Source organism: Myotis myotis, unplaced genomic scaffold (genome assembly GCF_014108235.1).
Source record: "Myotis myotis isolate mMyoMyo1 unplaced genomic scaffold, mMyoMyo1.p scaffold_m19_p_5, whole genome shotgun sequence".
NCBI lineage: Eukaryota > Metazoa > Chordata > Mammalia > Chiroptera > Vespertilionidae > Myotis > Myotis myotis.
The window spans coordinates 53,880,925-53,902,801 of NW_023416357.1; the positions used below are offsets into that span (position 1 = coordinate 53,880,925).

Below are 21,877 nucleotides of genomic sequence, written 5' to 3' on the forward strand. Positions count from 1 at the left end.
CAGCTCCTCATTGAGTATCTGCCCCGTGGTGTTCAGTGCGCATCAAAGCGACGAGTTGTTCAGTAGACCAGTCGTAATGGTCACTTAGGCTTTTATATATATAGATGAACAACTACGAACTTTTTGTCCCACCATTTATTAAACAAGAATTTAGAGATTCATGACATATAAACAGCTATAAATGTCCTATCTAATAAAGAGGAGGTATGCTAATTGACCTTATGCCATCACAAAGATGGCGGCGCCCACATCCAATAAGGAGGGAGTATACTAATTGACTGTCCCACCCTCAAAGATGGCGGCACCCACGGCCAATAAGGAGGAAATATGCTAATTGACTGCTATGCCCTCAAAGATGGCAGCGCCCACAGCCACAAGATGGTGGTGCCCAGTCCCCTCAGCCCCGCCGGGGCATGCCTGCCTCTGAAGTCCCTCAGTCCCTTCAGCCCCCCAGCCGCCCAGGGCTGTCCCGAGGCTCAGGTAACCAGGGCCGGCCGAGGCTTGTGCTGCCGGCAGTGGCAGTAGCAGAGGTGCGATGGGGTCATCACCTTCCCCTGATCGCCATGTTGCCTCCCGCCCCTGAGGGCTCCTGGACTGTGAGGGGGGCAGGCCGGGCTGAGGGATCCACCATCCAGTGCATGAATTTTCATACACTGGGCCTCTAGTTTTTATATAAAACAAGAGACCTAAGAATTAGCACTTACTTTTATGCTCATAAGTTCAAGATAGAGAGTAACAAATAATTTTCACAGAGAACAGAATTCAGAAAAATTTCAGGAATGTTCCATAGTGAGTTAGTAACTGACTTTCTATAGAATGTGACCTTCTGGCTTGCAGCAACCTCATGTTTATTATTTGTTCATATTCTTTGTTTAATATAGAATAGTTGCAAAGTGAATTTGTCCACTTTTAGAATAATTTTAGTCTAAACTTTTCAGTATTTTTGCAATAATTTTTATTCTGCTGTTAACATACTTATAGCTTTAGACAATTTCTTTGTCCAGATTAAAAATATGATTTTAAAATCTCAGTATCTTAATCTTTTCTTTTTTAGTTTATCAGTTTTAAAAATGTGATTGAATGGTTAATAAGGTATATAAATCTCAAACTGACCTATGACCCTCCAGGAGAAACCAAAATATGAGTCATTTTTATCTATCATCCTCAGTATTTGAATGTCATAATTAGAGGATGTAACAAGTGAAATATTCTTTCCACCCTTAGGAAGAACACACAGGTGTTCTAAAAAGGGAGGAAGTCAATAATTGAGTGCAATTTAGTATTTGCTAATTGTTGCTGTATGAAAGCAAAAATAGAACTCAAATTGTATCTACTTTCTCTTGCAAAGTATATGTTCCATCTTTCTTGTCTTACTGTCTTTAGAACAAAAATTCAGAGGCCTCATAACATTTAATGGTGAATAATTGGGTCAGAAAAATAGAGTCCATGCAGCAGAAAACATTTTAGTTAAATAAAGATATATGCACTTATGCATAATACTACATATTTACTCAAGCACATAACATACACCCGCCTCTCATACACATATACAGTCAGTCATTTTTTCCGATAGCTTTTAATAAAATAAATAATTTTCACAGATTATACAACATTTAGTGGAAAGAACTTAAAACACCACAAATTCCTTAAGGAAACAATTTTTGAATGTTAGACTTTTTGATTATTTTCTTGTAGAAACAGAGAGTATCAGGGTGGTTATCAAGGGATGAGGAAAAAGAAGAGATATTGGTTAGAGGGTATAAACTTTGGGTTAGAATATAAGTAAGTTCTGGTAATCAAATATGCTGAATTATTACTATAATTAGCAATAATCCTATCTAATAAAAGAGTAATATGCAAATTAACCATCACTCCGCAACAAAGATGGCGGTGCCCATAGCGGCCAGGGCGGGACGCTGGCAGCGTCACCCGGCAATGCGAGCCCAGCATCTGCTCCTCGGCTGCGCGGAGGGCGGGAGGGACCCCTGGGTGCAGGACGCTGGGCTTGCGTTGCCCCTGGCGACACAAGCCCAGTATCCGCACCCCGGCTGTGTGGAGTGGGGAAGGGGCCTCTGGCCAGAGCCTGGGGTGAGGGACGCTGGTGTTGTTGCAGGCTGGGCTGAGGGACCCCCCCACCCCAACCGTGCACGAATTTCATGCACCAGGCCTCTAGTATATTATATACTTGAGCACTGTTAAAAGAATAGATCTCAATTGCCCTCCTCACCACTAAAAAGTAATGCTAATTATGTGATGTGATGGAGGTATTAGCTAATGCTACAATGGTAACTATTTCCCAATATATATGTGTATAAAATCAAAACACTGTGCATCTTAAACTTATACAATGTTAGATGTTAATTATATCTCAATAAATCTTGAAACAAAGAGGCTCACATATATACCAGGATAGCTTAAGACAGAGGTCCTCAAACTTTTTAAACAGGGGGCCAGTCACTGTCCCTCAGATATTCCACACATGCGCACTGCGGGTCCGGGACGAGTCAGCTGCTAAGCAGGACAGGCAGCACCAGCAAAAACACCCGGCGGGCCGGATAAATGTTTTCGGCGGGCCACATGTGGCCCGCGGGCTGTAGTTTGAGGACCCCTGGCTTAAGATATATCAACAGATCACAAAATAGGAATTATAAGCAAAAACTTTCAAATTGGCAATATGTAGTTTTCAAATGAGAAGAGTGTAGGATAGTTTAGATAAAAGTAAAACAAAGATGACCCTAAAGTAGAGTTAGCACACAGAAGAGTGTTTTTAATGGAATGCGCTATTTCTGTCCTGTTTTTTTAGGCAGTAGAACACTGTCATAGCGTAAGGTCTCTGGAGTAAGAGAGACCTGAGTCTGAATCCTAGCTTCACTTGGGAACCTTGAGTAAATTACTTAATATTTCCATGCCTTAGTTTTCTCACTATACAATACAAATAATAAACAATGGTACCTAGCCTGTTGGGTAGTTGAGATAATGAAAGGTTAAATATGATAATGTACATCAATGTCTGACCCAATTAATGTTAGCTATTGTTACTTAAGGAATGTTTTTCTTTAGTTTCAGAAAAAATATCAAGGACTTGGTGAGCATAAAGATATCTATAATAATAAAAGTGTAATATGCAAATCAACCAAATGACTGAACAGCAGAATGGCCATCCAGATGACCTTCTGGACCACCATGCTATGACATGCACTGGTGCCAGGCTAGCCAAGGTGGGTGCGATGCAATTGGTGGAGGGGGGTGTGTGCCATTGCCTCATGAGCGCCCTGCAGAGGGAGGCCCAGGTCACTGGTTGGCAGAGCGATTGATCAATTGGGGAGCTCAATGATCGCCCCAAAGAGGGAGGCCCAGGCCACTGACAGATGGGCTGTAGCGGGTGGGTGGGGCCTCCCACTGCAGGGGTGATCCATCGCGGAGCCCCAGCCGGGTGGGCAGGGCTTACCTCTTTGGGGCAATCGATCGCAGGGCTCCTGGACTGTGAGAGGGTACAGGCTGGGCTGACGAACAACCCATCCACCCCCCCGGCCCAGAGTGCACGAATTTTGTGCACTGGATCTCTAGTAAACATATATTAAAGATAATATAACATACAACCCATTCAAACCAATCTAGATTTTATTTAAAATAAATTATCATAAGTTTTATTAATAAATATGAACAAATTGTTATCATTTTACTCATTTTAAACTGTATTTCCTTAATAAATAAAATTTGGTCACTGGGTCAAATATTAGTAATGTTGATCAATTTGGAGCTGGGTTAGCAGTATATACAGCATTAGTGGCAATTACTCATTTGGTTTTCTTTCCTTTAATATGTCTAGCTCAGAACTTTAGACCTGGTAGCTGCTAAATGGCTGGCTTAGAGCTAAACTGAATTTTCAGGGAGCCCACCCAAACAGTACTGTTTAAAATTTCTCTTACAAATGACAAGCATTTAGTTATACACTTTCAGAAAAGATCCAATAGCATAGTGGTTGATAATATAGGTCTTAGAGACATAAAGATCTCCATATGAATTCTGCCTCTGTACAATATGATCCAGGGCAAGCTAATCTAAGCTGCTTTCCTTGTTTATGAAATTAGGATAATAAGGAATGTAATGTACTTAGCACAGTGCTTGACATATGGAACTCATTCATGTAACAAGTGATTTATACCAAAGTTCAGATAAAGGAGTTTGAGAAAGATCAGTGCACCTGGACTTGTGGAAAATGTTTCAAATTTTGTTATTAAAGCCGACATACATAGTTTTCTCTCACAAACGGGAAAACACCTTAATATCAGCCTTAAAGACACCAAATAACTTACACATATTTTCACCCATATGGATCTTTTCTTCTGTTATAAACTATTTTTAGCACATAAAAAACTTTCACATTGAAAACACGTTATAAGAAAGCAGAAATTCTTTTAGAGAATATAAGAAATTTAGAAAATAGGTATACTCATGTAGTGCTTTTAAAATTTGTGTTAACAATTAAAATGAAAATCTATTTGCTTTGAGTAAAATTGTACTGTTCCTGAATTAACCTATTTTATGTTCTGACATCACCTAAAATTGGCTGACGCAGCTCTACTTTGTGATGTGTTACAACTTCTGGAGCAAAACAGAAAATTTCAAGAGAAAACATTCAATTATTTGAAAATTCATATAGCAGAGTAATTTGGTACTCTTGCATTTTATTAAGGAAGATAAGCAAAAATATAGTGAGCTATATAAATTTGGTATAAACTGATCACGAAGTCAAAGATAGCAATTCAGCAAGTGATAATTTTCAAATACTTAAAAAATATAGTTTATAAACCTATTTAGAAATATACCTGAGTCTTATGTAAAAGCATGTCTAATCATAATTTTCAAAATAATTATGTTTTTTACCTTGATTTTTCTCCACTGGTCGGAAATTTAAATGATGACAGGAAAGAGTTAATTGCATCACAATAGTTTCTTTCCTTTGTCTCTATTTTGAATAAAATTAGGGATTTTCAAATCATCTTCTATTTGTATATATTTTATAGCAGTATTAAAGGAACTTTTAAAATCAGCTGTAGTTAAATTGCTATGCCTCTGTAACCAATTATATATAATTTTATAATTAGTATTTCATAATAGCTCTTTATTGGAATTGACTGACTGAAATATTATAATCTTAAACCTCCAGTTCTAAATAATGCCAATTTCAACAAATTTTCAATAATTCTTTTTATGTAATAATACTTCGGCTTTGGAACATACAATGGATTAAAAATAATACTTTTCCATTATATAGATATATGTGTGTGTTTATATGTATATGCACTGTATATATACACACAGACACACAGTTTCATTGAAAAATTTTTGCAATCAAAAAACCAAAGTTCCTATTGGCAATATTTTTGTCTTACATTTCCATTAGTTTTAATAATTTAAACAACAGGAAAGAAAACACTTCTATTACTATACTTACAGAAAAGGAAATGCATATGAAAAATGTGTAACTAAATTTCATAATATTTATTTTCTTATTTATTTTCAAGTTTTCAATTAGGTTTCACTAAATAGAAAAATGCTAGAAAATAAAAGATATCAAAAGCCTTAAGTTAAGACAAACAGAAATTTTAAAAGTCACTAACCCAAAGCATGCACTGCTCCTCTGTGCCTGCTGGAACTCTTGCTTGTTTTAGTCACTCGGGCAGCACTTTCTTTGAACTGCAGCTCACAAAAATTTGCAAGAAATTTTGACATTTCTTCTGTAACAGTATCCAGGTAGGTTTCTTTAATGACTTTCACTGTTGAGGATGGAGCTAAAATCTCATGCAGTGTGTTAAAATCCTCTTCTATCATTGAGTATAACCTAAGCATTGTACTTTGGTATCCCTGAACCATTACATCTAAATTCGATTCCCTGCTATAAGAAGGAAAGCAGTTCTGCAGAAGTTTATTCTGTATATTTTGATACTTGACTATAACTTCTGATTCTGGATAAAGAAACAAGAGTTGTTGTATGCACTGATTTTTCAACAGAATTTTCTGCTGCAAATTGTTTATTTCATTATGGCTTTGTAATTTGCCCACTAAGAAGCGTCGGAGATGCAATCTGATATCATCCCATATAGACTTTACATCCATAGAGGAATGATCTTCAACAGAATGAAGAGAAGTCCTAGAGAGGAAGTGGAAAGATGTCCAACTTAGAGTTGATGGAAATGAAATGCTGCTCTGACAGGAGAGGTCCCAAAGTAAATCCAATATCATTTCTTCTTGATTTTGTTCATTCTTCAACAAATCTTGCTAATGGAAGGAAATTATAACGTTAGAAATGTGATTAATTAAAGGAGTAGCAGGAAAAAAGATTTCTGCAGTCATATAAAATTTGATAATTCATTTCAAATTAGAATTAATACTCTGATGCTGTTCAAGGTGGGCTTTTTTTTTATTTTTGCATTTGACATTTAATCAGGTCAGACATTTTAGAGTGTTAGCTTTATGAATTGTTTAAATTTGCAAAGCCCAGAGGATGAACTATATTTTCAATTAGATTTCTAGACATATAGATTTTAGCCTTCATTGTTATCCACCACTGATACAATGTAGGTAGTATAAAAATCGCAGCTCGAAAATTCTAAAGAAAAACCTATAGTAAAATATCAATTGAAGTGTATTCCTAAAATAAGCTCAAGATCACACCCTAATTAGTTGCTGGTGGATAATTTTCATGCCTGAATGAGTATACTTATTATAAAACTCCAAATGAATATAAAAATGGAGACCTTTAAATATAGCATGTGCCCAGGGGTTACTAATAGCTGCCATCCTGAGAAATAAAATTTAACACATTTAAAGACTTTAACTTTCATTTAAATTCCTTTGTGAGAGCCATGTCAAGAAAGATTTTACTTTGGAAATTAATCTGAGAAAATTTCAATTTGTATTTCTCCAAAGAAATAACTAAGTCAAAATAGGGAAACAATACTCTCAGAATCATTCCCCAAAAGACGCTATGAGAGAATTTCATTATACTTTTCATGCTGAGAGAAAACAATGGTAGGTGTAATTATGAAAAGTAAAGGGACAAAAAAAATTACTTTCTTTCTGGACTTTAAATTTTACATGTACACATTCCCTTTACATGATGACTTCCCTAATTATGTGTATTTCAGTTAATACTGAAATTAGCTTATATTCTCTAGGTAGCCACAAGCCGAATGCAAGAAAAATGGAAGCAAGGCTCAAATGGCCTAAGATCAGGAAGTTTTTGAAATTTTCATTGACAAAGATACCACAGATTACAACTCCTGGACAAATTCCAGGAATGTGCTTTCAGTCATTCTAAGCACTGTAATGTCTGATTTAATACTGTATTTTATAATATAAAAAACACTTTTTCGCCTGGCCAGTGTTGCTCAGTAGTTGAGTGTTGACTCTTGAACCAGGAGGTCACAGTTGGATTCCTGGTCAGGGTACATGCCCGGGTTGCTGGCTCAATTCCCAGTAGTGGGTGTGCAGGAAGAAGCAAACCGATGATTCTCTCTCATCATTGATGTTTCTATCTCTCTCTCCCTCTCCCTTCTTCTTCCCGAAATCAATAAAAACAAACATTTTAAAAGCACTTTTCTATACAGTCTCTATCTTATTCATTATGGAAATGTAGCATAGATATTTAAAATCCCAATCTACAGATAAGGACACTGAAGTGCATGTTAAGTGACTTTCTAAACATCACACACAATAAAGTGTAGAATCCAGCATGAATCCCAGCTTTGTTCTCCTTGTCCCCATTCAACCTGCTACACTCTGTGGAGCCATAAAGTGTATTGGCCTTCCGGCACCTTCTCTTTCTTCTCCATGGATTGAGTTCTTTTGATACTTATGGAAAAGAAATGTCCTTAGAGTCCAGGACATCAGTATTTTAGTAAATTCTATAAAGCAAGTGAATCATATTAGTGCTGCAATCTTGGGTTTGCATTTAAAATAGAGGGTGGTAAATAACTGTAAATATTTGATCAAGTATAATAGATTACAGAGGTTTAAAATATGTATTTAGTATGATTGCTTACATTTTGAAAATAACTTCAGGATAATTGCTATAATGAGGACCTCTGTTTCTTATTTAAACAGCTAGATAAGTAATAAATAGAAAATTTTCTATGAAAAAAATATTTGTATGAAAAATGCTGGACAAATGATGGACAACTTTATCAAGTAAAAACTTGATAATAAGGTCATTTTAACCTGGATCTGTTTTAATAATGTGCTCTTCCCTCAAAATAACATGATCAATTATGTGAAAAAAACCTAGATCTCAAATAAGTCTATCAGTCTAATGAATTTGAGCAAAACTAAGGCAGCTTTTGCCCTGCAGTGAATACGGAATGACTTATGTGTGACAGATTAAAAGATAATTAAAAGCTTTTGCTTTTAATTAAATGAGAAAGCATTATTACATCAATATTAATGAAATTCAATACACATGCCTCTTAATAGAAATTAAAGGAATAACTATATCCATATTTATTCTTCAAGGCTCCACCTTCAAGAGATAATGGGTGAGAGGATTTTCTTAAAAGAATAAGGCTTCAGGGCACATAGTCTTCCTTTCTCTTTCATTTATTACTTGTTAAACATTAAAGAGACATCTGCAATAATAACAACAGCCAAAAACTATTTTCATCTGATTCTATCATCCTAAGCCATCTACAACCTCAAGATATTTTCCACATCTGCCTTAGTCAATGTTTGATGTTTAGACAAAAACGGTGCCCCCTTTTTTCCCTAAATTAAATCAAAACCATAGCTATGGAAATACTGCTTTCTAACACTTGTGCTGTTTCTTGGGAAATAGTTTTTGCAAGCTAACCACCTTTGTGGATACAGGAGTCATAAAATAAATGTTTTTATTGAAGACTACAAAATCTTTTTTTTTTTTTAAATATATTTTATTGATTTTTTACAGAGAGGAAGGGAGAGAGATAGAGAGTTAGAAACATCGATGAGAGAGAAACATCGATCAGCTGCCTCCTGCACATCCCCCACTGGGGAAGTGCCTGCAACCCAGGTACATGCCCTTGACCGGAATCGAACCTGGGACCTTTCAGTCCGCAGGCCGACACTCTATCTGCTGAGCCAAACCGGCTTTGGCTACAAAATCTTATTTAACATAGAGGGTTGTCAGTATCAAGAAATTACCAATGTAATAATTCTCTACCAATTAACAGTGGCTTCATATAAATTGCTGCCTTGATTGAAAATAACTGGGCATACCTCCAGGTTAAGGATGAAGGGAATGATAAGACAAGGCTACTTAATAGATGCAATCAATTGTGATCTGATTATGCTTAATAATGAGCTCAGAGAAAATTGTATTGAAGGAACACAAAATGTAAGAAATATAAACTTTTCTGGTAAGCAAATGTGGCAGATATATACTTTGTGGTATACATTACATTATAAATCAACCAAGAGTTATGTTTAATCTCCACTTATATAAAACTTCATTTTATTGATAAAAATCATAGAAAAAAAAACCCAAATAGTTCACTGGATTACATTGGGGATACAATAACAAAACAAAACATAAGCCCCAATCCCTAGAAATGCCAAGCTAATATGGTCACTAAAATAAATATTATTTACAAATAGAAATTGAATAAATTGTATTCCTTGTTCACCCATCCCACTCCACTATAAAGCAAAGATATATATGTATATATTTTTTACCAGTGTTTTGAGAAATTTTATCAAATCTCCATGGGGAATAGAAGGTGACTTGGATGAATTATAATTATAGTTATTTAACCATTCAAAACAGTCAGTTGTTGTCTGCAACTGCACATCTGGACATTGTTTGTTGACTTCGGACTGTATTTCTTTAATGCAATGTTCTATGCTATAAAAAAGAAAAGAAAAAAATTATTTTGGTAGAAAGTAGGTAATAGCTTCATCTCATAATATCACAGGCCCTGAAATCTTTATATGTGGTACCTGATCACATACAATTTATAAAATTATAAAACATTCATATGATATGAAATAATAACAAAGAGACTATATATTTTCAATCATAATTGAAACTGAAAGTTCAAATTTTCTGGAAGTTTCATTTCAAATGCAATAGAGGAAATACAAGATATTTAGCTGCTCAGAGATAAATTAGAAATTATTTTGTGTTAAAACAAATATGAAGTATAGATACAATGAAATAATGGTCTTCTTGATAGGCAGTGGATAAAAGGCAGAGACAAAATACTCTTGATGGCTGAAGACCAGAAATGTACATAGTCTACTAATAGGCAATGACTATATAAAATTATGAAAAACTTCAATAAATGGAATATTAAGAGGTCACAAAGCAGATACCATGAGCTTGTCATTTTAAAAGTTGAAAAATATATATGCTGTATATACACTCTGTGTGTATATATATATATATATATATATATATGTATATATATCGCTAAGTACCTCTTCCTGCCATTGAACTCTACTCCAAAAAACAAAAACATACTGAATATTGCAAATTAAAAAAGACTACAAGGAAATGAAACAACAGGTTAAAGCAATTATCTTTGAATTATAAAATTTGGTGCTTTTAATTTTATTTTTCTATGTTTTCTAAATCTTCATTAAATAAACAAACTAGGAACAGAGAAAATGTATCCAATTGAACCTTCCAATATATACCAGTTTTTAAAGTTTCATTCAAAGTATCCTTAGCTCTGATATGAAATAGATATACTATGTTATTTTATTTTTTTATATAAAAATCTGTACATTCATGATTATAAATCTTTGTGGGTTAAACTAGTGACCTTAAGCAGAATGTCATCTGTGGAGCCACATGGATGTGACATATTACTACCACCTGATGGCAGCATATCTAAACTGCAAGAAAGCTTAAAAAAAAAAAAAAAAAAAAAAAAAAAAAAAAAAGGAAAATTCATTTGAAGCTGAATCTCCTCAACCCATAATTTACAGCTAAGCATTTGCCTCTTAATAGTGTTAAGAAAGATTTATTATTAAAATATTCTTACTGTTTTAAAATAGCATTGTTATTAATTACAGATGCCATATGACAGAACCATGTAGGCTTTGGAAACCCAGCTCTGATTATTAAAATTGATGGCATATGAATGACTTTTCAAAATTCATCAGGTATGTGTTGCCTATAAAACATTCACTATAAAACTTGAAGGAAGGCTTTTCAGGAGACTTCTGAGCATGAGTGACTTTAAACTGAATTATCTTGAAACAAATACACTCTGTGATCCAGAGAGCCTTTCCATGAAAACAAAGAACTTACAAGAAATACAGCACTTCCTTTGACCACAGGGTACTCAATTTCCTCGTGAAACAGCCTTATTCAGGGATGCCAGTTCTAAGTCTGACTTGAGATCGGAATATATTTTCTTAACTTTCATAACAACTTCTATGGACTAAGAAACACAATGCCCTAAACATGCACCTTGACTCTAGAAAACCTTTATCAAAGTCTTTATTATAGCATCCTCATGTGTCACATTCAATGAAATCCAAAAGATCACAGCAATGTGAATTGGAATGAGCTCAGAGAAAATGGTATTGAAGGAACACAAAATGGTATGTGTTAGTCTACCTAACACATCTGTTTCAGTAAGGACTCAGCTCTTGGGCTAATCTCTAACCTCTGACTCTGGGTGGAGGCCAGTAACTACAATTTATAGATACAGTAAAGCCTATAGAGGGCTAGACATTTTAGTAATTTGTCCAAGCACTGATATAGAGACCAAGCAGTTGCATTTCAGAGGACCTCCCTCATTGATAGACACTAAGACAGTTGAGCTGTCTTTTAAAAGTATTCTATCACAAACTTCAAAATGTCAGAACTCATCTGCAACTGATTTTTTTTTTTTTTAGTTGGCTAACCATCTTGTCATTCTGCCATTCACTACGGTCTTATTTTCAAAGTGCAATTGTTTGAAGTCTAAAGATTTATTGCCTGATTATTATACAAAAGAAATATTTTCAAAATTTAAAATGAATGTTTTGTATGTAATCTGACAATTTATCTTCCTTAATTGAGGTAAAAATTAAATTAAAAATTAATTGAGCGTAGTGGCTTGGGTCGATTTCTGAGTTCTCTGCTCTGTTCCATTGATCTATATGTCTGTGCCCAAACCAAGCAGTTTTGAGAACAGTGTATTTGTAATATAGCTTGGTATCTGGTATTGAGGTCACTCCAACTTTGTTCTTCTTTCTCAGGATTGCTGCAGCTATTCGGGATCTTTTCTTTCTTTTTTTTTTTTTTATTCCGTATGAATTTTTGAGAGTTTTTTCTAGGTCTCTGAAATTACCATTGGTATTTTAATGGGGATTGCATTGAATCTATAGATTGCTTTGGGTAGTATGAACATTTTAATGATGTTGAGTTTACCAATGCATGAACACGGTATATTCTTCCATTTGTTTATGCCTTCTTCTATCTTTGTTTTCAATGTCCTGTAGTTTTCTGAGTACAGGTCTTTTACCTCCTTAGTTAAGTTTATTCCTAGGTATCTTAATTTTTTTGTTGCAATGGTAAATGGGATTGTTTTTTTAGTTTCTCTTTCTGTGAGTTCAGTATTGGTGTATAAAAAGGCTATAGATTTCTGGGTGTTCATTTTGTATCCTGCTACATTGCCAAATGCATTTACTAAGTCGAGTAGCTTTTTGATGGAGTCTTTGGGGTTTTCTCTGTACAATACCATGCCATCTGCGAACAATGACAGTTTTACTTCTTCTTTTCCAATTTGGATGCCTTTTATTTCTTCTTCTTGTCTGATCACTATGGTTAGTACTTCTAGTACTATGTCAAACAGAAATGGTGAAAGTGGGCATCCATGTCTTATTCCTCTTCTTAGGGGAAATGGTTTTAATTTTTGCTCATTGAGTATGATGTTGGCTGTAGGTGTGTCATATAGGCTTTATTTTTTTTAAAATTAAATCTTTATTGTTCAGATTGTTACAGTTGTTCCTCTCCCCCCCCCCCCCGCCCCTCCATAGCTCTCCTCCACGCAGTTCCCACCCTACCCTTTGCCCTTACCCCTCCCACTGTCCTCATCCATAGGTGTACGATTTTTGTCCAGTCTCTTCCTGTACCCCCACACCCTTTACCCCCAAGAATTGTCAGTCCACTCCCTTTCCATGCCCCTGGTTCTATTATATTCACCAGTTTACTCTGTTCATCAGATTTTTTATTCACTTGATTTTTAGATTCACTTGTTGATATATATGTATTTGCTGTTCATAATTTTTACCTTTACCTTTTTCTTCTTCCTCTTCTTAAAGAATACCTTTCAACATTTCATACAATGCTCGTTTGGTGGTGATGAACTCCTTTAGCTTTTTCTTATCTGTGAAGCTCTTTATCTGACCTTCAATTCTGAATGATAGCTTTGCTGGATAAAGTAATCTTGGTTGTAGGTTCTTGCTATTCATCACTTTGAATATTTCTTGCCACTCTCTTCTGGCCTGCATAGTTTCTGTTGAGAAATCAGCTGACAGTCATATGGGTACTGCCTTGTAGGTAACTGACTTGTTTTCTCTTGCTGCTTTTAAGATTCTCTCTTTGTCTTTTGCTCTTGGCATTTTAATCATGATGTGTCTTGGTGTGGTCCTCTTTGGATTCCTTTTGTTTGGGGTTCTCTGTGCTTCCTGGACTTGTAAGTCTATTTCTTTCACCAGGTAAGGGAAGTTTTCTTTCATTATTTCTTCAAATAGGTTTTCAATATCTTGCCCTCTCTCTTCTTCTGGCACCCCTATAATTCAGATGTTGGTACGCTTGAAGTTGTCCCAGAGGCTCCTTACACTATCTTCATATTTTTGGATTCTTTTTTCTTTTTGCTTTTCCAGGTGGGTATTTTTTGTTTCTTCGTATTTCAAATCTTTGACTTGATTCTTGCGATCCTCTTGTCTCCTGTTGGATCTCTGTATATTATTCTTTATTTCAGTCAGTGTATGCTTAATTTCTAGTTGGGCTTTTTTCATATCCTCCAGGGTCTCACTAAATTTATCGGCGGTTTCCAGAAAATTCTTGAAAAACCTTATAACTGTGGTTTTGAACTCTATATCCAGTCGTTTGCTTTCCTTCATTTCCGTCATTTGTGACCTGTTTCTTTGTCTCCGCATTTTTTATGCTTCCCTGTGTTGGTAGAGTGGCTTTGTGTGCTAGGTGTCCTATAGGGACCAGTGGCTCAGCCTCCCCAATTACCTGAGGTGGAAACTCTTGGTGCACCCCTTTGTAGGCTTTGTGCAAAGTTTTGTTGTAGTCTTCTTGCAGTTAAGCCTTGATGGTTGTAGTTATCACTGGGAGGAATTGACCTCCAGGCCAATTGGCTGTGAGAATCAGCTGTGTGTGCAGTGGGAGAAATTCTGGGGCAAGACTTGCTTCAAGTGTGTGTCTTATGGATCTGAGGAGTTGTAATCTGGATGGTCCCACTCTGACCACTGGGTACACTGGCTCTTGGATCTAAGGAGGTGCTAATTTAGCCTCTGCCTGAGGCTACCCAGCAGGAGCTACGAAGAGATCTGCAGATTCCCCTTCCTTTTTGGGGGGTTTGGAGGTGCCCAGATGAGGCCCAGCTGTGAAGCAATGCAAGATGCTGTGGGGCCTTAGGCCTTCTCTTGGAAGTTCTGGGTCTGTCTGGCCCAGCTGTAATTTGTTAGGTAATTTTCAGATTGCAAAGGGCCAGGGCATCCATATGCAAAAGCCTCTGCCACAGCCTACGTGGGGTGGGGTCTCAGGGAATCAACAGGGAGGAGCAAACAGCTATGGCTGATCCTCAGCCCTGCCCTAAGGGGCCACGTGTCTCAGTGTCCCAGTAATTGCTGCAAGCACCTCTGAGGGAAAGCTGCCCTCGAGTTCCAAGTTCTGCCCACTGCCAGACAGTCCAGTTTCTCCCCGTATGAGTCCTGGGTCCCCAGAGACTTCCCGGAACTGGAGTTCAGAGCAGTCGGGTGCTTGTGCCTCCCTCCTGATTCAAAAAGACAGCAGCATCCTCAGTTGCCAGCCCCTTTCCGAGCACTCGAGCCTCCGTACCTCTGCACTTTACTTCTGCGCCTCCTCTGAATCTCAGTGTGCTGTTCTCTTTCCTTCTAGCTGTAGAATTTCCACTCAGCCAGCCTTCCTGTGGTTCTGGATGATGTCCTTTTTGTCTTTTCATTGTATTTTTGAAGTTGTTGAGGGAGGCAGCACTTTCCGGTGTTTACCATCTTGGTTTCTCCCATATAGGCTTTTATTATGTTGAGGTAGGGATCCCTCTATTCCCACTTTGCTTTTTTATCAAAAAAAGGTATTGGATTTTGTCAAATGCTTTTTCTGCATCAATTGAAATGGTTATGTGATTTTCCCCCTCAATTTGTTTACGTGATGTACCATGTGTATTGATTTGCCGATAATATACCATACTTGCATCCCAAGAATAAATCCCACTTGGTCATAGTGTATGAACTTTCTTTTTCTTTTTTAAATATATTTTATTTTTGATACTTTACAGAGAGGAAGGGAGAGGGACAGAGAGTTAGAAACATCGATGAGAGAGAAACATCAATCAGCTGCCTCCTGCACACCCCCTACTGGGGATGTGCCCGCAGCCAAGGTACATGCCCTTGACTGGAATTGAACCTGGGACCTTTCAGTCAGCAGGCCGACACTCTATCCACTGAGCCAAACCAGTTACGGCGTGCGATCTTTCTAATGGATCCAATTTGCTAGAATTTTGTTGAGGATTTTAGCATGTCTTTTCAATAAATGGTGTTGGGAAAATTGGACAGATACATGCAAAAAAAATGAAACTAGATCACCAACTTACATCCTACACAAAAATAAACTCAAAATGGATAAAGGACTTAAACGGAAGACGGGAAACTATAAAAATCTTGAAAAGCCATAGGCAGCAAAATAGCAGACATTTGGCATAACAATATCTTTACTGATACAGTTGCTAAGGCAATGGAAATTAAGGAGAAAATAAACAAATGGGATTATAACAAAATAAAAAGCTTCTGCACAGCAAAAGAAACCATCAACAAAACAAGAAAGCCCACTGCATGGGAGAACATCTTTGCCAATGTTATATCCGATAAGAGTCTGATCTTCAAAATTTATAGGGAACTCGTACATCTTAACAAAAGGAATATAAACAATCCAATCAAAAAATGGGTAAAGGACCTAAATAGACACTTTTTGAAAGAGGACATACAGAAAGCCAAGAGACATATGAAAACATGCTCAAAGTCACTAATCATCCGAAAGATGCAAATCAAAACAATAATGAGGTACCATCTCACACCTGTCAGAATGGCTATCATCAACAAATGACATGTGCTGGCGAGGATACGGAGAAAAAGGAATCCTTGTGCACTGCTGGTGGAAATGCACACTGGTGCAGCCACTGTGGAAAACAGTATGGAGTTTCCTCAAAAAGTTAAAAATGGAACTCCCATTTGACCCAGTAACCCCACTTCTAGGATTATATCCCAAAAACCAGAAACACCAATCAGAAAGGATATATGCACCCCTATGTTCAAAGCAGCACAATTTATAATAGCTAAGATTTGGAAACAGCCTAAGTGCCCATCAGCAGATGAGAGGATTAAAAAGCTGTGGTACACTTACAAAATGAATACTACGCTGCTGTAAAAAAGAAAGAACTCTTACCATTTGCAACAGCATGGATGGACCTGGAGAGCATTATGCTAAGCAAAATAAGCCAGCTGGAGAAAGATAAATATCACATGTCTCTCTCATTTGTGGAATATAATGAACAACATAAACTGATGAACAAAAATAGATCCAGAGACAGAGTAGCATCAAACAGACCTTCAAACCTCAGAGGGAAGGCGTGTGTTGGGGGCGGGGGGGTGTAAGAGATCAACCAAAGTACTACTTGTATACATGCATATGAGCATAACCAATGGACACAGACAGTAGCGGGGTGAGGGCATGTGCTGGGGTTGGGGGGGGGGGTGGCTGGGGGGTGGGAGTGGCCCGGGAGAGGTCAATGGGGGAAAAAGGAGACATATGTAATACTTTAAACAATAAAGAATTTTATAAAATTAATTTTCAACATCTAAGAGGTAACATTTTTTATACAGTAGTAATATTTTTATGTATGACAGTAATATGGGGATAGTAATCTTGCGTGGGAGGAGGTCTACATACCTTAGACTTAGAGGATACAGATTTTACTCTACGTTTTCTGAAAAACATGGTACTTGACTTTATTTTAAGTGTTTTCTATTTAACTGTAAGTTGCTTCAAGTTTTCTTTAGAAGCAAGGTTAGTCATGAAAAATTAACCACACAAATATAAATCTAATTAGCATGTTTATTGTTAGTTCCCAAGCATTAGGCCAAAAATGTAAAAAATCTAAAACAGAAGTAGAATCTCTTCCTTAAATAGTTTAAATCTCCAAATTTGCGCCAAGGACATTCACACAAAGACGTTTTAAAGCATCTTTTTAACATTATTTGTAATATTTAAGCCACTGAAAATATCCTAGATATCCATCAACAGGAGAATGGTGAATTATATTAATTCATCAGAATAGAACCATAGAATAGTAGAAATACAGTTATCAACATGGCTGAATCTAACAAATAAAATGTCGAGGGGAAAATGGTACCAATGAATACCACATTGTGATACTATCCATATAGTAGATTGAAACTATGACATAAGTGCTACACAGTATTCAGGATTACAAGTATAGGTGGTAAAAGTGTAGGGCAATGTGTTGGAATGACCAACATCACCAAACCCAGGGTGGGGATGGAAGTGGAATGAGATTGGTTAGAGGTACACAATGAGCTTTAGCAGTACTGGTAATGTTTTAGTCCTTAAACTGAATAGTGGGTGTATGAATGTTTATTATAGTACTTTATATGCCTTTTCATGTCTCAACATTTCTTAATAAATTTGAACCCCAAAGTTCTTAATTATAATGACTCAGAATTATCCAAGTTAATGAGGTGTGCAAGTGGATGCATTACTGAGTGGCTGTACGTAATCAATTTATAAAACATTTTTAAATGCAATATGCAGTATGCTTTTTAAAAAGGGACCTGTGGTAATGTTCTCATTCAGTGTTCACACCTAGGTTCCTGAAATATAAAAATTACTTACTGAATGAAGGCATATTTGACAAACATTAACTAAACGGTGACTATGTGTTAGGCACTGTAATCTAGAGAGGAAAACACGAATAAGACATGGTCCCATCCCTAAAGGAATTCTGTCTAGTGAGAGAGACATGTAAATAAATAACTATAATACAGTAAGACTTGATAAGAGTTATGTATAACGTGTTAAGGGAATGCAGAGGAGGAAGCCACTAAATGTACCTGTGGGAGGTAAAGAAAAGGCTTCTCCTTATAAAAAAAAGATTATATGCAAGGGTCTTAATGTTTTAAGAGAATTAATTGAATCACTGTAGTTCGAATACCCTGACCCCTGAAAATTCAGTGCTGAATATTTAATCTTACTGCCATGTCACTTTAAAACTATATTTATTTGGATAATAAAAAATAAGAATTTTTTTATGCTCACAACTACATTTATGCTCACATGTATGTGTATGTATATGTGCATGTATATATGTGTGTATGTATATATGCAGCATCATACTGCCAAAGGATTGAGATGTCCTACAATTAAACAAACATATTTAAAAACAACATTAGCACAAGAGCCTATTAATATCAGGCTGGTGCAGTTGAGGATAAGGAAAGAAATAGAAAAAGAGAAGAGACATAAAATCTTGAAACTTAAGCTTTTTTATAAAACACTTCATGATTTAAAACACACAGTCTTTATTATTCAGTCACAAAACAGTTAAAAGGAAAAAAATGTTTCACTGGCAAAAATTATGAGAAATTTATATAAACGTTTTGGAAAACATATGGGTGCTTTCATGGAAAGTTCAAATTTTTATTTTTAAAATCAGGGTAGCAGTATCATGGCAGAGATTAAAGATTATTTTTATAGCATGAGAAATTTAAACATTAAAATAGATTTTTTAGAAGAGCCCCAGACTTGAAACAACAAAACTGTAGAATGGAATACTCCACAGCAAAGAAAAAGGATGTACTACAGCTTCAAGGAACGGTGTGGATATATCTCATTAACATAATTTTCTTTGGTCATAAAATATATTAATGTGTGTGTGTGTCCACTGGCAGATTTGTGGTTATGCCATGACAAACCCAAAGTTGATAGCATATTTGAAGATTTGATTTGGTTACTTTTAGACCTTTATGCCATCATGTGGAAAGTCTAAAGAAAATTTTCATATATAAGTACAAACATTGAAGTATTATGTGAGAAGTAAGTGAAATCTATGGAATAGGTATCTTCTATGAATAAGCGTGGTTAAATTTATAGAAGCCATGTATCCAATATTCTGTCACAAAAAGTTAATACCACCTCCACCCCACTCCCACAAAAGAGCTCCTGGATTCAGACAAATATTATCGATGGCAGCATTTGTTTTTTCTTTACATAAAAAAAAGTAATCTTGTACCAGGACCAGCAAAACTGATGTCCTGTGAGGTTCACACAGATTGTCTATAATTAGAAAATAGAAGGTACATAAACTTTTAATGATACAATTTTATCTGTTCAACTGCACATTAAGAAGAGAAAAATTGTCCTATGTCACTTGTGAGCCCAAGAGAACTTCTATACCCCAATATCTTGTTAAACTAATAAGGTCCATTCAGCTTAAAAATTTTTTTCCCCAGTTTTTTAATTAATTATTTTTTTCTTTATTAAGGTATTACATATGTGTCCTTATCCCCCCATTGCCCCCCTCCCCCGTTCATACCCTCACCCCCCTAGTGTCTATGTCCATTGGTTATGTTTATATGCATACATACAAGTCCTTTGGTTAAAAAAATATTTCACTGTGTTTGCACTTTTCAGTTACTGAACTCACTGAGTCTGTGGGTACAACATTCATATATTCCTCTTTGGTCAGTTATTTAACCTCTTTTCCTCAAATTTGATCTGTGTTGAAAGTAAATAATTCACTCTCACTGATTTCCACGGTCAGACCTAAGAGCCACCTAGCTCTGACTTGAATAGAACCAAGGATGTAAAAGTAAAACGATCTGAGAGAATGACAGCCTCTTAAAGGGCAGGTGAAGGTTCAGTGACCTTCGGGCACCCTGGTCCATTCTGGTGAATCACTGCTTTGGGGAAGCATAGACCCTGTGGCTCATAAAACCTGATGACATTAAGAAGAAAGGAAGGATTTCACACTTAGAATTCAAGGTGACTGTTAGAAATACAACTTTAAAAATTAAAGAGGAAATAAAAATACCATCTTTAAAAATGAATTACTAATGATTTTTTTTCTTTAAAAAGTATTGGGAAAACCCATATCATGGAAATGTACATTTCTTATTCAATGTACACCACTGAGAGATAAATAGAACTGTTCAAATAAAAAAATGCCAAAGGTAATTCAACTACTGCATTGTAAGTGTGGCATAACTGATTCGTCATGACATACAATTTTCTAAAAGCTATTCTGTTAGAAGGCAATAAATGAGTGCATAAATGATTTACACTCTTCTGCACTATAGTTATTATTCAGTATTTTATTTTTAAAAATATATATACCCTATACTATTATGTTTATTCTCTAGAGTATAATAAAAACATAATTGAATTTGATGAAAAATAGACTTGATTCTAAATGTAGCATACAGTACATACAGCTATTCCCTTATTTTATGCGCTGTAAAGATCAATGGTCACTGGAGGTGGTTCTGCTCAAGGTTTGTTTTAATATATGGACAATAAAATATTTTTAATTTAAAAATTATATCCTTATATTCCTTGTCATATTTTCTTTTTAATACCAACATCTGAGTTTTGACCTCCATAACAATTTATGAATGCAAATACAGTATTTTAATCACTGTTTTACTTCTAAATATGATTTCTTATTGACTAGGAGGGAAATTGACTACAGATGGGTTAGCAAATAAAATTGAAGCAGTCTACAACAAAAGCATCAGAGTTCAGTGGCTGGTTTTGTTTTGAGGGAATCTAAATGCTATTATGAATTAAGATTATCTTTTTAAAAATATTAAAAATTTGTTTTAATATAACTATCTCTGAAATTTATATAAGTGACTTATGAACCTATTTTCACTTATAATTTCCTTTGAGTTAGAAACTCTGTCATGTAATATATAAATATATAAATTATCTAAGTATATAATTAACTAAAGTTCAATATAGCTATTTTATATTTATATATAGCATAGATTATAACATACACTAAAAGATGGTTAAGACATATACATGCTAAATTTAAAAATTATATTCATAACCCTGGCTGGTGTTGCTCAGTGGTTGGAGTGCTGGCTGGCCCAGGCACCAAAAGGCTGCAGGTTTGATTCTTGGCCAAGGGCACATACCTAGGTTGCAAGTTCAATCCCAGGCCTGATTGAGGCAAGTGCAGAAGGCAATGAATGGATTTGTCTCTCTCATATCTCTCTCCCCCCCTCCCTTCCTCCCTCCCACTCTCTCTAAAAAAATTCAATGGAACTCCCATTTGACCCTGTGATCCACTTCTAGGAATATATCCCAAGAAACCAGAAACACCAATCAGAAAGGATATGTGCACCCATATGTCCATAGCAGCACAATTCACCATAGCTAAGATCTGGAAACAGCCTAAGTGCCCATCAGTAGATGAATGGATTAGAAAACTGTGGTACATCTACACGATGGAATACTATGCTGCTGTAAAAAAGAAGGAACTCTTACCATTTGCAACGGCATGGATAGAACTGGAGAGCATTATGCTAAGTGAAATAAACCAGTCAATGAAGGAAAAATACCACATGATCTCACTCA

The 21,877-nt window shown here is 35.9% G+C and overlaps 1 protein-coding gene across 1 annotated transcript in view; it reads right to left on the reverse strand.

Annotated features, from left to right (window-relative positions):
- Positions 1–5,619: 5,619 nt before the first annotated feature.
- Positions 5,620–21,877, reverse strand: part of KIAA0825 (KIAA0825 ortholog) — a 64,917-nt gene continuing 48,659 nt past the window's right edge. The window contains exons 4-5 of the mRNA XM_036310098.1: positions 9,709–9,877; positions 5,620–6,282 (exon numbers count right to left, since the gene is read on the reverse strand). Of these exons, the coding sequence (XP_036165991.1) occupies positions 5,620–6,282; positions 9,709–9,877 (832 nt within the window). The remainder of the gene's footprint in view (positions 6,283–9,708; positions 9,878–21,877) is intronic.